The 17,462-nt window shown below is 43.6% G+C and overlaps 2 protein-coding genes across 2 annotated transcripts; one reads left to right on the top strand and one right to left on the bottom strand.

The window, feature by feature from the left end:
- The first annotated feature begins 5,745 nt into the window (after positions 1-5,745).
- Positions 5,746-9,691, top strand: LOC109765681 (cryptochrome-1). The gene is made up of 5 exons (XM_020324463.4): positions 5,746-6,679; positions 7,334-7,549; positions 7,638-8,347; positions 8,454-9,288; positions 9,442-9,691. The coding sequence occupies exons 1-4, from the start codon at positions 6,331-6,333 to the stop codon at positions 9,273-9,275; spliced, it is 2,097 nt and encodes a 698-aa protein (XP_020180052.1). The 5' UTR covers positions 5,746-6,330; the 3' UTR covers positions 9,276-9,288; positions 9,442-9,691.
- Positions 9,692-10,306: 615 nt separating this feature from the next.
- LOC109765682 (UDP-N-acetylglucosamine transporter ROCK1) lies at positions 10,307-17,065 on the bottom strand. Its single transcript, XM_020324464.4, has 7 exons — positions 16,640-17,065; positions 13,675-13,723; positions 13,376-13,602; positions 12,125-12,323; positions 11,911-12,054; positions 10,871-10,945; positions 10,307-10,781 (listed from the first exon to the last, which is right to left on the bottom strand). Exons 1-7 carry the CDS (start codon positions 16,762-16,764, stop codon positions 10,617-10,619), a joined length of 984 nt encoding a protein of 327 aa, XP_020180053.1. The 5' UTR covers positions 16,765-17,065; the 3' UTR covers positions 10,307-10,616.
- Between the last annotated feature and the right edge of the window lie 397 nt (positions 17,066-17,462).

Below are 17,462 nucleotides of genomic sequence, written 5' to 3'. Positions count from 1 at the left end.
GTAATTACCAGTAGCGCCTTTTGCAAGAAGCGCTACTACTAAGTGGATATAGCAGTAGCGCGGGTAAACCAACACTACTGCTAACCTTTAGCTGTAGCGCCGTAGCTGTAGCGCGGTCACCCGCGCTACTGTTGGGCTTTTCCCTAGTAGTGGGAGTAGGTGCATCAATATTAATTCTTTGAGAGTCTTGTTCAATTCTTTTGGGGTGACCATCAGGATAAAGTGGCTCCTGAGTCATTCTACCTCCTCTAGTCATTACTCTAATGGCATGATCATTCATATTATTATTCATTTCATTGAGTAACTCACTTTGAGATTTAGCAACTTGTTCTAACTGAGTTTGGACCATAGAAGCATGTTTACCTACACCTTTGACATCATTAACAATTCTAAACAACAAGTCACTCAAGCGATCAATCATGTAGGCATTTCGTTTCAATTGTTTCATAACTGTGCATTGAAATGATCTTGCTTAATAATGTAATTATCAAATTCATGCAAGCATTGACTAGGAGATTTATTATAGGGAATGTCACCTTCATCAAACTTTATAAGAGAATTATGTCTACCACCTGTGGTGGTGTGTCAAGACCATGTATTTCTTCAATAGGTGGTAAATACTTAACATATTTAGCTTTAATACATTTTTCCTTCATACATTTCTTTGCTTCTTGCATATCTTCAGGACTGAGAAATAAAATACCCCTCTTCTTCGGAGTGGGTTTAGGCGCTGGTTCGGGAAGAGTCCAATCATTATCATTCTTTAATATATTATTCAATAGTTCCTTAGCTTAATCAATAGTTCGTTCCCTGAAAACACAACTATCACAACTATCTAGGTAGTCCCTAGAAGCATCGATTAGTCCATTATAGAAGATATCAAGTATTTCATTTTTCTTAAGAGTATGATCAGACAAAGCATTCAGTAATTGAAGAAGCCTCCCCCAAGCTTGAGGGAGATTCTCTTCTTTAATTTGCACAAAGTTAAATATTTCCTATAAGGCAGCTTGTTTCTTATGAGCAGGAAAATATTTTTCAGAGAAGTAGTAAATTATATCCCGGGCACTACGCACACAACCAGGAGCAAGAGTATTATACCATATCTTAACATCACCCTTTAAAGAGAAAGGAAATAACTTAAGAATATAGTAGTAGCAAATTTTTTCCTCATGAGAAAATAGGGTGGCTATATCATTTAATTTAGGAAGATGTGCCACAATAGTTTCAGTTTCATAGCCATGGAAAGGATTATATTCAATCAAAGTAGTTAACTAATGATCGACAGAGAATTCATAATCCTTATCAGTAATAAAGATAGGTGAAGTAGCAAACTTAGGATCATATTTCATTCTAGCATTCACAGATTTTTCTTTCAACTTGCATAGTAATTTCTTAAGATCATCTCTATCCTTACAAGCAAGAAAAACCCTAGCTACCACTCCTTTCATAACATAACCCTCGAGTATCTTAGGCAATTCATATCTAGGAGAGCTAGGTCTAATAGGTGTTTCATAATTTCCTGTCTCAATAACTTCATTAGTTTCAGTAATTTCATCAGTTTCAGCATTCTCAAATTCTTTAGCTCTAGCAAGTTGTTCATCAAGAAATTCACCTAGCGGCACATTCTTATCAAGCAAAGTACTAGCATCATCAATAGCATCATTCATAGCAGAAGTAGCATCATCAATTACTTGCGACATATCATGATTAATAGCAGGTGGTGGTGTTGCAAGCTTACTAAAAACACAAGGTGAATCAAGTGCAGAGCTAGATAACAGTTCCTTACCTCCCCTCGTCTTAGAAGGAACGATTTTGGTTCTATCATCCTTAAGATTCTTCATAGTGATCAACAGATATAAATCCCAAGCGACTCAACAAATATAGCTATGCTCCCCAGCAAGGGCGCCAGAAAAAGGTCTTGATAACCCACAAGTATAGGGGATCGTAACAGTTTTCGAGGGTAGAGTATTCAACCCAAATTTATCGAGTCGACACAAGGGGAGCCAAAGAATATTTGCAAGTATTAGCAGTTGAGTTGTCAATTCAACCACACCTGGAAACTAAATCTCTACAGCAAAGTGATCAGTAGCATAGTAGTATGGTAATTTGATAGCAGTGGTAACAAAAGAAGTAGTAGTGGTAACAGTAGCAATAGCAGTTTTTGTAGTGATTGTAACAACAGTAGCAACCGTAGTAACTTAGCAAATATTAATATGTGAAAAGCTCGTATGCATTGGATCGGTGACAACGTTGGATAATATTCATCATGTAATAGTCATAACCTAGGGCAAACGGAACTAGCTCCAATTCATCAACGTAATGTAGACATGTACTCTTTATATAGTCATACGTGCTTATAATAAGAACTTGCATGACATCTTTTGTCCTACCCTCCCGTGACAGCGGAGTCCATAAGGAAACTAAGGGATATTGAGGCCTCCTTTTAATAGAGAACCGGAACAAAGCATTAACACATAGTGAATACATGAACTCCTAAAACTACGGTAATCACTAGAAAGAATCCCAATTATTGTCACCTTGGGGTATGCGGATCATAACTCCCAGTAGGTGCATAGAACTTGCAAGATCGGATCAAGAACACAAATATATTCATGAAAACAAAAAGGGTTCAAATCTGAAATCATGGCACTCGGGCCCTAGTGACAAGTATTAAGCATAGCAAAGTCATAGCAACATCAATCTCAGAACATAGTGGATACTAGGGATCAAGCCCTAACAAAACTAACTCGATTACATGATGAATCTCATCCAACCCATCACCGTCCAGCAAGCCAACGAAGGAATTACTCACTCCCAGTGGTGAGCATCATGAAATTGGTGATGGGGTGGTTGATGATGACGAAGACGGGAGATCCCCCTCTCCGAAGCCAAGGGGGTGGGCGCGCCCTGGTGCCTCGTGGGCACTGGGTGGCCCCTCTAGTGCATCTTGGCTCCATTATTTTTTATTTATTCCATAAAAAATATCCAAAAAGTTTCGTCCAATTTCGAGAACTTTTATTTATGCACAAAAACAACATCATGATAGTTCTGCTGAAAACAACATCAGTCAGGGTTAGTTTCATTCAAATCATGCAAATTAGAGTCCAAAATAAGAGCAAAAGTGTTTGAAAAAGTAGATACGACGAAGACGTATCATTCAGCCCTAAAGATCTTGTGTGTCTACACCTTCGTAAAGACCGTTTCCCCAATCAAATCAAAGCTTCTACCTTGCCCTGATGGACCATTCAAGGTGCTAGCACGCTACAATCACAATGCCTACAAGATCGACATCCCACGCGACAAGTACAATGTGAGCGACATCTTCAACATCAAGGACCTATCTCCCTTCCATGGTAACGGGGTTATCGATCCGAGAGCGGATCTTTCCCAGGGGGAGATGATGCGGAGCATCCTTCGGTCATCCCCATGGACACCACACCGACTTGTCAAGCACCAAGTGGACCCGTAGCAAGAGCTCACGCACGTGCCATCGAAAGTGAGGTGAACTCACTCCTTTGTGAGTTTGACATGGATATGGATGGTACTTGGTTGCTACCTCACCATAGAACTTTGTGTGTCTAGGTACGAGGACGACCCCCACCAAGGAGCTAAGGAGCCTCGCCAAGTCCAAGAGGAAGGACACCAAGGACGTGAGGAAGATGGAGACCAACAACGGGAAGAAGAAGACGCACCCAGGCGACCCCGTGCGCACGGCTCCTCCTGGACCCTATGCGCACGACCCATCTAGAGAGTTTCTGGACACACAGTGCGCACGGGCCTCCAGGACCCCATGCACACGGGCCCTGCTACTGTAGCTGCTGGCTTTCTCATGTGCATGGGCGTGTACCGTGCACACGGGAACCCTGTGCCCATGGGGCCAACTTAGCCCGTGCGTATGGGCCTTCCAGCGAGCGTGGCTGAGGGTTGACCCTTTTACCCTCCACTTCGTCCCTCACCTCCACTCGCCTATATATTTTGTACCTAGACCATTTTTTATGGTTAGCAAAGTATATGAGATCATTTGAGAGAGCTTTTCTCCTTGTACCTCCATCAGATCAAGACCTCCTAAGGGAGAAGGATCCCCATCATAGGATCATAGGACCTCCTAAAGAAGAAGGGTCTACCTAGATCATCAAGACCTCATCTCCTTTGGATTTGAGAAGAACCTTACCTCTGTGCTATTTTCCCTTGATTGTTCATATTATGCTTGTGGATCTCATGTGTGCTATTCTAGTGGATGTGATTTGGGTATGCTTGAGTGATTTCTCTGGTGTTCTTCTTGTTCTTCCCCCTTTCCCCCTCCAACTGTGAAAAGATCATGAACTAGGGTTCCACCCTATAACACCTTTCTTCCCCTTCCTCCTCTATCCATCATCCTCTCTCCTCCCTCCTGGTTCCTTCTCCTTGGTCCGCCCTCCTCTAGGCTCTACCTTTCTCCTTCTTCCGCTGGCTTCCTGTTCTCACCTCCGCCCACTGCCCTCTTCCATTCTCATCCCTATCCGCATATGATATTTCTCAGCTAATTATCTTGTCCATCAGGTTTTGTTGTTAAGTTAGATCCTAAGGCAAGAAAAATGGTGGACACCGACCTGGTACTGAGAGTATTCAATAGACAACGCCCATGTGAAGTTGAATATGGTAGACCTCTGAAGAGATGATACTAACTGTGCCTTCGTGATTCATTGGTTCCGGCTAAGTAAATTATATGGAGAGCACATTAGACTAGTAGTTTGCCTATATGAAATCCAGCTTGTAGTTGTTGTAAAAGATAAAAAGGGGCTTGTATGGACTAATGTATAGTGGACTACATATCAAAGCTTGTTCTTCAGTTTATTTTCCTCGATTTGGGGAGTGATATACATATAAAGGATGATTTGATGCTTACTTTAATGCACTATGGCGACTCTTAGGGAATGGTTAATAGTATAGCCGAATGTTGGCTATATGTTATTGTTATGTCATCTATAGTCAATTTTATAGGCAAGACATATACTTCCTCCGTCCCATAATATAAGAACGTTTTTAACACTAGTGTAGTGCCAAAAACGTTCTTATATTATGGGGCAGAGGTAGTAATAGGTAGCTGTAAATATATACTACTATGACTCACCTTACACTCTCACAAAGTTTCTAGGAGCATGTGCCGTAGCTGGCTGTTAATCTACAGCCCGTTTCTTTTCTCTCTCCTCCAACTCAACAATAATACATTATTTAAATTCTTATAACCCGCTTACATTATCTTATTATACTTGCTCTTACCACCTTGCCGATTGCCACATGCAAGACTGTGAAAACCAAGAGAAGATGATGCTTTATTTCTGGAATTATGTGTTAACTAGTGAAATGTGTTTTATATATATTTATGTTTAGTCGAAATGTTGGTCGGTGTTGTATTGGCACCTAAAACTCCATTGATGCAAGTTACCCAAATAGAGACTACCAGACACAATCTGAGGCAAGCATGTCTCCCAGATGCATGCTACCAAACAAAATCTCAATATGACATGTCTCAACACATACAAGGTTACCAAGGGGTTGTTTGATTACCAATAGCGATTTCTAGAGGTTGCATGGGAGAGTGAGACGCGTGTTGTTTAGTTCCCTGCATATGGGTTGCGTGCATGGAGAAAACAATTTCCCTTCGGTGTTTGGTTACATGTATGCATCATGATTGGGAGTGAGGGTACAGTAATAAACTACACACGTGACAACACACAATTTTACATGAACAAGACACGTACCAGCACATCCACACGTCCGCATGAACAAGAAAGACGCAGAATCGAGCTCCTTTCCACGGAGATGGAAAAAATTGGAGGCGAATATTATGGGATAGGAGAAAGGCCAAGAGGAGCAGAGAGTGAGATAGAGAGAGGAGAGAGCGGAGGGGATAAACGGACAAGAGGGAAAAGCTGAGAACAAATCCAAGCCAACCAACCAATCCCAATATCCATAGACCACACTGACTCTCCATTGGACCACAGCTCTCCTTCCCCAACCAAAACTAAGAAACCCCTGCAACTCTGCAAGAACACCACCATCCCACCTCCCAGCGAGAAAATCTTTTTGTACGAAAAAAGGGGGCGGTCAGATTTACTCCACATCACTCCCCATGCACCGGCCCTGAGGAAAGCGTTCCAGTCGACTCTCCATTCTTCCACGATTCCAGGAAACCCTCGCCGATCCAAGCAAATCTTGTTCACCAGAGCGCCAAGAAGTTGTTGCCTCTTGGCTTCATGACAGCTCCTTGAGCTGCTGCTCGTTATCCAGCTTTTTCCTTGGGTAATTAGCTACCTGCTCGTCGTCGCACAAAGGCCTTGGTGCCTAGTCATGTCGGCGTCGCCGTCGATGAGCGGCGGTGCCGGGGAGCGGACGCGGACGGTGGTGTGGTTCAGGCGGGACTTGCGCGTGGAGGACAACCCGGCCCTAGCGGCGGCGGCGCGAACAGCCGGGGAGGTGGTGCCGGCGTACGTGTGGGCGCCGGAGGAGGACGGGCCGTACTACCCTGGGCGGGTGTCCCGGTGGTGGCTCAGCCAGAGCCTCAAGCACCTGGACGCCTCGCTGCGCCGGCTCGGCGCCACCCGGCTGGTCACCCGGCGGTCCACCGACACCGTCGCCGCGCTGCTGGAGCTCGTCCGCAGCACCGGCGCCACCCATCTCTTCTTCAACCACCTCTACGGTTCGATTCCTCCTACCTACATCTCTCACTCTTGCTTGTGGTTATTTATTTATTTTCTAGGTCTCTCTGTTACTCCTACTCCTACTTGGTTAAGATTTCTTCTCTTCTCAGTTAGAAAAAGAAAAAAAAAGAAAAGGAGAAAGGAACTAGATCCACTCGAACACGATCCAATAGAAAATGGAGGGGAGGGGAGGGGGGGAATCTTTGCATCAACAGTACCCTCCCTCCCTCGTGTGTAATGTGTGTGCCAATCAATCATATTCATGGATATTTCATTTCATACTAGCTTAACCTGTACTCCACACGTCAAACAACTCCAAGTTTAGCATCAAACACTACTCCCTGGACACTCAGTCTTTAATTCCCAAAAGTTCTTGTACCCACCAACCTAGTACTCCCTCCGTTTCAAAATAGATGATCCAACTTTGTACTAAAGTTAGTACAAAGTTGGGTCATCTATTTTGGAACGGAGGGAGTATTTATTACTACTAGTCCGGTTTAATTAAAACTTACTAGTACTAGTTGTTTTAAGAAAAGAAACAAACTTTTTTTCCTTTTTGATAACAAGCACCTTATCGTGTGAGCTGACACAAACAAATGGCCATGTGTTGCTCACCAATCGCTGTCTGCTCTGCTCTGCTGCCCGCCGTGTAGACCCGCTGTCGCTGGTCCGGGACCACCGGGTGAAGCAAGTGCTGGGGGCCGAGGGCATCACCGTGCAGTCCTTCAACTCCGACCTGCTCTACGAGCCATGGGAGGTCCTCGACGACCACGGCTGCCCCTTCACCATGTTCACGCCCTTCTGGAACAAGTGCCTCTGTATGGTCGACCCCCCCGCGCCCATGCTGCCACCCAAGAGGATCAATTCAGGTCTCTGCACTGCTTTTTTTTTCTTCTTCTTCCTCTTTTCGAGGAAGAGGAACAATCACTACTGACCTATATACAACAATAACGACAGGTGACTTGTCGAGGTGCTGCTCATCGGACGACCTCATCTTCGAAGACGAGTCGGAGAGGGGGAGCAACGCGCTGCTCGCACGCGCGTGGTCGCCGGGGTGGCAGAACGCCGACAAGGCTTTCACGGCCTTCATCAACGGCCCGCTCATCGACTACTCCGTGAACCGCAAGAAGGCCGACAGTGCAAACACCTCACTGCTCTCCCCCTACCTGCACTTTGGCGAGCTCAGCGTCCGCAAGGTCTTCCATCAGGTACGGATGAAGCAGCTAACGTGGAGCAACGAGAGCAACCGCGACGGCGAGGAGGGCTGCAGCCTCTTCCTTCGTTCCATCGGCCTGCGAGAGTACTCCAGGTACCTCGCCTTCAACCACCCATGCAGCCACGAGAAGCCCCTCTTGGCTCATCTCAGGTTCTTCCCCTGGGTGGTCAATGAGGTCTACTTCAAGGTCTGGAGGCAGGGTAGGACCGGCTACCCTCTTGTCGACGCCGGCATGAGGGAGCTTTGGGCCACCGGCTGGCTGCATGACCGCATACGTGTCGTCGTCTCAAGCTTCTTCGTCAAGGTTCTCCAGCTGCCATGGCGCTGGGGGATGAAGTACTTCTGGGACACCTTGCTGGACGCCGACCTTGAGAGCGACGCGTTGGGCTGGCAGTACATCTCCGGGTCTCTGCCTGATGGCCGTGAGCTCGACCGCATTGACAACCCGCAGGTACATCATCTTCGGGTCATACTATATGATACAGTATGAAGATAATCAAAATAGCTAGCTAGCACTCTCGATTGATTTGATTTTTTGTATGTATTGCATTTCTCAGTTTGAAGGCTACAAGTTCGACCCATACGGGGAGTACGTCCGGCGATGGCTGCCGGAGCTGGCGAGGCTACCAACGGAATGGATACACCACCCCTGGGATGCACCCGAGTCTGTGCTGCGGGCTGCAGGAATTGAGCTAGGTTCCAATTACCCTCTCCCCATTGTTGAGCTAGATGAAGCCAAGTCCAGATTGCAGGACGCCCTGTCAGAGATGTGGGAGCTTGAGGCAGCCTCTCGTGCTGAGATAGAGAATGGAATGGAGGAAGGCCTGGGAGACTCCTCAGACGAGCCACCCATTGCCTTCCCCCAAGAGCTGCAGCATATGGAAGTGGACCGTGCCACTATCCACACACCAGCGACGGCTGGCCGGAGACGAGCAGATCAGATGGTGCCTAGCATCACCTCTTCCTTGGTCAGAGCTGAAACAGAAACAGAACTTTCCGCAGCTTTTGAAAGCGAAGTGAATAGGCCGGAGGTGCCATCACAGGTGCATTTCCAGCCTCAGACTCGGATGGAAGTCAGGGATGAAGGTGTCAGCGACGGCACTGCTGCCAGATACAACGGCGTCCAGCAGCAGCAGCAGTATACCCTACACCGTCACCGTGTGCAGGGCGGCATAGCACCATCCACTTCAGAGGCATCAAGCAGCTGGACTGGGAGAGAAGGTGGGGTAGTACCCGTCTGGTCGCCTCCGGCTGCGTCAGGCCATTCAGATCCCTACGCTGCGGATGAAACTGACATTTCCAGTAGGAGTTATTTGGACAGGCACCCGCAGCAGTCACATAGGTTGATGAATTGGAATCAGCTCTCCCAGTCATCGTGACCTCAGATGCATGGTAAACCCAACTAGAATTTGCTTCTCAAGTACTCCTATGTACTTGTACGTTATATCTTTTTTCTTTTTGAGGATTTACTTGTACGTTATATCAATAGAGCATTCTAGTACATGCTTACTAACGCCTCATTTATTTTATTTTGTTTTTTTGAAGCTGGATGAAACAACAGCGGGCTGCCAAGTGGAAAACTTTTGCCCAGATGCATGAACGAATTTAATTGTGTAGGGAGTTGGAGAGTGACGTATGTACATTATATTGCCTTCTGTTCGCCGTTTAATTGACGTATAGCCTTGGTATGCAGGAAGAACCAAGTGATGCAGCTTCATTCATGGGTGCAATAAGTTATGTAAAACTAGACTTGTAGAACTTCTGTGGTAATAGTATAGATTGCTAGTTGTCAAAATGATGTGCACCGTTTATCAGATAAAGGTTATGTCTGTAATGGTACATCACCTTTGGTTCTTGCCATCTTTGCCAACCAAGAAGTCACCACATAGCTTGACTCGGAAACAAACCTTTGGCAGAGTGTATACTGATAGAAATGATACAACGATCTGAAACACGAACAAGCCAAAAGTAAGTTAAAACAAAACTGCACAAGCCTCACCGGAGACAGCATAGATGAACATCAGAGGACCATACGTTTCTTTCTTCATGGCCTTACAATCAAACCGGGTAGTGGTGTAACTGGGAGCTGCTACAAAATAGTACTAGCGACAGGGGGGACGCGATCCAATCAAAATTAACACAAGTGGACAGAGCAGGGCCCCACAATCCTATCATTAGCTGGGACCAGGAGCATATTGGGCACATCTGCCACTGTGTTCTGGCATAGTGAGAACGTTAGCAAGAAAATGACAAGCAACTCATCTGGTCCGATGATGATGGAACCATCATAAGACGGTGCTAAATTGAAACGAGAAATATTACCCTACGTTGCCAGAATACAAGAAGGATTGTGGTGTTCTGTTACAATTAGTATGGAAGATGATGTTCCCTCCTCTCCTCATGATCAAAGTTCAAACAATCACAACAGCTCAAAATATAATACTCGGAAAGGCTTGGCCCACACAACAATAGCTCAAGAGTAGAAGACAATACAACCAACATGAAATTAACTGGAATCGACTACATGTTTAGTGAAGCTAGTAATAATTCAGTTCACAGTGGGGATCGACAGATGGTTGATACATTGCTCCATGAATACACACTCTTCCAGGTCAAATATGGCCCCATTTTCTCAGTACCAACTTCAACTTCCGTGGGATAAAATACTAGTCAGTATTATGTTGTTGATGCTAAGTAAAACCTTTCTCTGACGAGCATGTTTATCTGTCTTTCTTCTTACTATCAACGTACGGATACTTCTGGTAAATGAATATGCTTGTCATAACAAGCGGCAGTGCCACCAGGCAATGCAGTGATGGCGGCTTCCCATCAAATATAAACTGGAGTAATGCAGTTACGAGGAGAGCCGAGACAATCACAAAACCCTGATAAGAAAAGAAAAAAAGGATAGTTCAATTTTTCGGTCCAAATGAAAGGAAAGTGTATTCCATTTAGTGGTAGTTCAAGCACTTGCCTTTTTAATACCTCCTGCATATGATGTGACAAGACCAACAAGAATCCCACCGACAGCATTCATTAACACTGGTATCTGAGGAAATGAGTGAAGATTACTATTGAGGTTTAAAGATTCATATAACGTACAGCATTTTTCATACTTTCCACAAATCATCTTTTGAATTGAAACTATGTACATTTGGATATATTACAGATGCACTTTTAAATTATTGCTTATTGCGAAGATTTTTCCAAGTGTTCCTATATAGTTAACTCAAGTAAATAGCATGAAATTGTACCACAAAGGGAAGTCAATGGTCCTTCCTGATCATGAATGGCCCAAATCATCATTTGAAATGAAAGTGTGTGTATTGGATATGTTAGCGATGCTCTTTAAATCAGTTCAAAGATTTCTCTTTTACCTCAAATGATTAGCATAAGATTGTAGTATCACAAAGGGAAGCAGTGGCCATATGACTCGCAAATCAATGGCCCATTTCTAAAGACTACAAAAGGGGCACCGCATGTATCAATTAGGAATCAAGCAATATTAGTAGTAGTTTAACAATCTATTATGTCCTTGCTCCCTGACACATTTTCTACTCCTCAACGCCCTATGTCGTGCCATCTGGTCATCTCTATTGAAGTAGTTACCCATATTCTTCCACCATCGTAAACAATGGCAGTAGCAGAGACTGAAATCCCTTTGGGTGCAAAGTGGAAACAGATTGCAGATGAAGTTTTTGATACTTAGCCAATCCCATAACGGATTATTTAAAAAAAATCATGACTGGCACAGTGTTCAAAGTCAGAATACAATCCAAAAGGGAGGACATAACTTCATGCCTTCATCAAAAAGGGAGGCAGGAACTAGTTCAGGTGTACTGTCAGGTTCTGTCGCACTTTACTTAGCCATCTCAGTGCAGGTTTATTTATGCAACTAGAATATATTATGATTATGATCTTATGGGTTTGTAATGCATTGTACTGATTTTGTTTTGCTCAAATTGACCTAACAGCAAGAGGAAACAAGGCATAACAAAATAACAAAGAGCTCACCACTGTCCATAAAGTCCATTCATGGAAAAAACCATATATTCTCAGGGCTTCTCCGTCTGGTGACTGAAAGGTACTTGCTAACAAGCACATACTCCCAATAAATGACATCTCGATAGTCATCATGTAAGATGTATGCTTTTTAACCTGCAATTGTTGAAAAAATGTTAATGGTGGCGATGAACTCCTACCTGGAAAGTAGAATGACGAGTCTAACCTGAGATGCCCACTGACATAACGAAGAGGCCAAACCAGACAACACAGATGCAACAGTAACAGGAATGACTCCATAGAGTAAGACATAATCAGAGCTACCACCACTTGCACCTTTCCTGCTACTCTCCCCAATGCTTAAAAGGACAGCCGCGGTGATTAAGAGGGCTAATGCTAAAATTTGTTTGGGTGATTGTTTTTGCCTGCAAAATGACCCCAAACGAAATCAACCAAATGAGTATGAAATCACTCCAGATAGATATCTATCTGCAGAGTGAATAGAAAAGCAATGATACCGAGGGTACTACTAAGCACCCGCCAACACGTTATTAAGAGAACGCAATTACACACGTTTATTCGCCCGTAAAACAAATTGCCAAGATTTGTTCTGCCCCACATGGATCAAACCAATGTGATACGTGGAACACAAAAGACAGTACACTCACTTCTATAAAGAAAGAGGCAACTCCTTAAATATATGAAACACAAGCATTAATCAAGGAATCAGCCGAATCAGAATTCTGACAAATAGCAGGGAGGTCAAGTCTGCTTATTTCATCCTTTCTCAAGGAGTACTACACAATAGCAACACAGAAATGGGCATAAATAAATCAGCCCAAATACCAATGGTCCTATAAAATAAATTGGATCCATTGCCGCACTAACCCTATATTACCCAGGGTTGAGGATAAAACACCTTCTGAGAATTTTCACTTTATAACCCCACCACCAATTACAGGCAGTTTGTCAAAATCCTTGAGATAATTTACAGCTGAAGGCCAATATTTCTTCAGGCATGATTATGTCTTTCTTTTTTGCTGGCTTGATTTCATCTGTTGAAATAGCGTCATGGTCCATTCAAAAATATATCCAATGTTCACACAGGTATCCGGATCATCACCTACGTTCCGGTTTAAATTCTATACCTAAAGCAGTGGTCATAGTTTCATAGATTGTTACCATAAAAAAATACTTGAAGGCTTAACAGTATGGCGTGTTAAATTTGCGATGCTGCCTTTCCATGGAGCTATGCTCAAGACAAATCAAACTTAATAGCATCAAGCTACAGTTACCAAAATAAGCAAGAAGTGGTTGTTCGTGCAGCGTGATGACATTACAAATCGAATACTATTCATTCAGAAAGTCCAAAGTATTGCTATGCCTACATTTTCATGGTTAATGCATCACAGGATCTTCAATGTTGTCACTTGTCAAGACTTAACAGTATGTAATTCAAATAGGGTAATCAGCATACCCCAAAATAAGATATGTGAAGAATGCTGTGAATAATAGCTTGGTCTGGTTAAGGATTGAAAAGGTCAGGGAATCCAAATTCTTGTATGATATCTGCAACAGGCTATTCTGAAGTGCATAGATGGCAGCAGGAAGTCCTGATGCAGTCAGTGATCCAACAAGACTCCAATTACTGAATTGCGCCTTCAGACTACCCTCTGCCACCAATAAAATGACCGCACATATAACCTGTACACATGTATACAGAATGACAGAATGTCACGGTAAAGAACAATCTAGGTTATATAATTATTATCATACCTTTAATAATTCAATTGCAAGAACTAATGAAGTCACTATGACTCCTTGCCTGCAGCAATATAAGCAACAAAATGGGTTAAGCACATCCAGATAGTACTTTGTTCGACTATTTCGTTAGTAGAAGGAAATCCACGGTCCAAGGTCATGAAATACACAACCTGGCTCTAAGGAATTGTTAAAGGGCAATGCCCAAAACTTAACTGTTAACTAGTGCTGTTTTACAAGAGTATTACATCATTAACAAACAGAGTATGTGTCCATTGATTCATCAATTGCCAACAAAGCCATTTCTGGCACCATAGTGACTGAGGGATCTGGCAAGAACTCAACTGATGCAGTTTTACATAAATATTAAATTATTAAATATTAACTAACTATGTGTCCATCTGATTCATCAATTGTTAAGAAAACATGTCTGGCAATTTGATTGACTGAGACAAAGTGTTAAAAACTGCTTGTTTAAAAAATCACTGACCACAGGTAGTACTGGTTTCAGATCATCAGCCAGTGGGAACTAGTTTTCTTCTCAAAGGTTCTTTTTTGTCAAACTTTAAACATTAAATACCGAGTTTTGATTGACTTCTGGGTAATTATTGACAGGGATTGTCTGTTTTAATTCAGGCATTCAAAGAAATTCTAAGTATTTCGGGCATAGAATCTTTTCCCAGGTAGTCACCAGGATCAAGAAATTTTCCTATTCAAGCACTTATGAACGAGACTTCCTGATCGACCCCCATAGACGACATCAAAAAGCACAGGTGAAACCTGAAGGGAGCGCAAATGGGCCGGCCCCATCTAGCAAGCACACTTGACCGTATTTTTGTTTTTTGTTTTCCCTTTTTTGGAAAAACTGGCTGTTGGATGTTTTTCTCTTCGGTTTTCTTTCGGGCTTTTTTCAAAAAATGTTCGGTGTGTTTTAAAAAAGTTTCATGTGTATTAAAAAAATGTTCAGCATCTATTAAAAAATGTTTAGTTTGTATTAAAAAATGTTCACCATACACTAAAAGAAGTTCACTGTATATAAAAAAATGTTCAACTACAACAACAACAAAGCCTTTAGTCCCAAACAAGTTGGGGTAGGCTAGAGCTGAAACCCATAAGATCTCGAAACCAACTCATGGTTCTAGCACGTGAATAGCTAACTTCCACACACCCCTGTCCATGGCTAGTTCTTTGGTGATATTTCGGTCCTTCAGATCTCTTCGTACGGACTCCTCCATGCCAAAGTTTGGTCTACCCTGACCTTTCTTGACATTATCAGCACGCTTTAACCATCCACTATGCACTGGAGCTTCTGGAGGCCTACGTTGAATATGCCCAAACCGTCTCAGACGATGCTGGACAAGCTTCTTTTCAATCGGTACTACCCCAACTCTATCATGTATATCATCGATCCGATCCTTTCTTGTGTGGCCACACATCCATCTCAACATGCGCATCTCCGCTACACCTAACTGTTGAACATGTCACCTTTTAATCGGCCAACACTCAGCGCCATAATTGCGGGTCGAATCGCCGTCCTATAGAAGTTCTCTTTTAGCTTTTGTGGCACTCTCTTGTCACATTGAACACCAGAAGCTTGGCACCACTTCATCGATCCGGCTTTGATTCGTGACTCACATCTTCATTGATATTACCATCCTTCTGCGGCATCGACCCCAAATATCAAAAGGTGTCCTTCTGAGGTACCACCTAGGCACCTACCCATCAAAGCTAACCTCCTCCTCCTCCTCATCCCTAGTAGTACAGAAACCGCACCTCATGTACTCAACTTTAGTTCTACTAAGCTTAAAACCTTCTGATTCCAAAGTTTGTCTCCATAGCTCTTAACTTTCTATAACCCCTGTCCGACTATCATCGACTAGCACCACATCATCCAAAAAGAGCATACACCATGAGATATCTCCTTGGTGTTTGCTCTTTGTAGATGATGTTCAACATACATTAAAAAATAGTTCATCCTACATTAAAAGAAAAGTTTGGTTTGCATTAAAAGATGTTCATCGTATATTAAATAAAAGTTTGATGTACATTAGGAAAAAGTTCACAGTACATATATTAAAAAATGTTAATAGCGTAGAAAACTATCAAAAAGGAAAACAACGCAAAAAATTAAAAGTAAAAAACCAAACCAGGAAAAAAACAGAAGGGAAAAAACGAAAAAAATTAGAACAAAAAGGAAAAGAAATAAATAAGAACCAAAACAGAAAAAGGAAAAGAAAAACACTAAGACAAAAACCACAGCAGAAAGTAAGAGGAAAAAAACAAACGAACAGATGCGGACGCGCGCAGGAAAGCCCCGGACTGGGCCAGCCCACTGCACCTCGCTGCAGGCAAAGCCACGACTAGTTGACGCCCACGGGTTTGCCCTTACGAACTGTGCATCTAGGCTTATGATTTCATAGAAGAGGATAACATCTGAAAAGACAGCTCATACATCACTGTTTCATGAATAAGATCGGACTATTGAGTTAATTATGATTTTATCACCAAATCCCTAAAAAAACATTGTATTACCCAGACACTGTCAGGTGCCAAATAACAAAATCTGATGGCATATATATCCGCTCAAGACTCAAGTAGCATAACACCCTAAACATAATGAGCATTCTGCTAACCTGATGCAGCCTGAAACAATCATAAAGCCATCAGTTATCGCAAGCGCATAACAATCTGCATCCACCCAACCAGTCCAGGCTAGGCTGTTATACCAATCTGTTGAACCCATGAAGATGATGGTGTCATTCGTTCTCATCATTACCTAGTCGACACCCTGTTGCTCAACTCTATAGCCTAGTACATGTTGTTGGCAAATATTTTCCCAAACACCACCACAGAAAATTCCCCAAATCGAACGGGAACAGCACGAAGGGACTGACATACAGCGATAGATGCCGGAGTAGCCAAGCATTAGAGATGAGAGAGTAACTTTGAGGGCGAGGTGATATGAAGGTGCGCGGCGTACCCGACGCAGCGCTTGGAGATTAGGGGCTGGGCGCCGTACTGCAGGGTGAGGAGCGTCAGGCAGAGCGCTACCTTACGCCGGCTAGGCGCGCCCGCCGTCGGAGATGGCTTAGAAGCCGAACCCATTCGCCCTCGCCGTGCCCGGCTCCGATCGAAAACAAGTTCGGCTGGATTGCCACTTCAGCGGGTTACTCTAGGTACTGGAGGAGGACGATGGCTGGCCGCTGCCTATGCGGCGTAGAGTCGATACAGAAACGCGGTGCCGAGGCGAGGTGGAGCCTAGCAAACCAGGGGAGGGGGTAGAAGCGAATTCGGAAGCGAGGTCGGATTTGGAGGGAGAGAGAAATTGGGGATCTGGAATTCTGGACTTGTCAATCTCCCCTCTTACCAGCTCGGTTGCTCGAGAGCATCTCCAAACGACTGCTCTAGAATAAGGCATTTGGAAAAACTATTTAATGTGTCAAAAAGTAATTTCAGGGCATCATAAAATTTTCAACTCCAACAGCTGCCCTAAAAAGGAGCCCTACAATGGGACATCCAATCTATAATTTGATCATTGCAAATTCAATTCAAATACTCAAAGTTTTAAAAATGCAGACTTAACATAATTCGATTACAAACCTGCAAACTTAAACCACGGACAACTACTCGCCATTAAGATTGTCCTGGTCAATGTCGTCATCCTCGTTGTGCTGAACCTCGTTGTCCGACTCAACCCTTGATCACCCTTGATGAGGGGCCAGCCTTGTCCTCCTTCGCTGGCTTGTTGCGTTACACTCAGAAAATCGTACACCGCTTGCACGAGGTGCGGACTTTCCGCGACG

This window comes from Aegilops tauschii, chromosome 6 (assembly GCF_002575655.3).
Source record: "Aegilops tauschii subsp. strangulata cultivar AL8/78 chromosome 6, Aet v6.0, whole genome shotgun sequence".
NCBI lineage: Eukaryota > Viridiplantae > Streptophyta > Magnoliopsida > Poales > Poaceae > Aegilops > Aegilops tauschii.
Note: the sequence above shows the minus strand (reverse complement) of the source record. Positions and strands in the feature narration are given on the sequence as shown.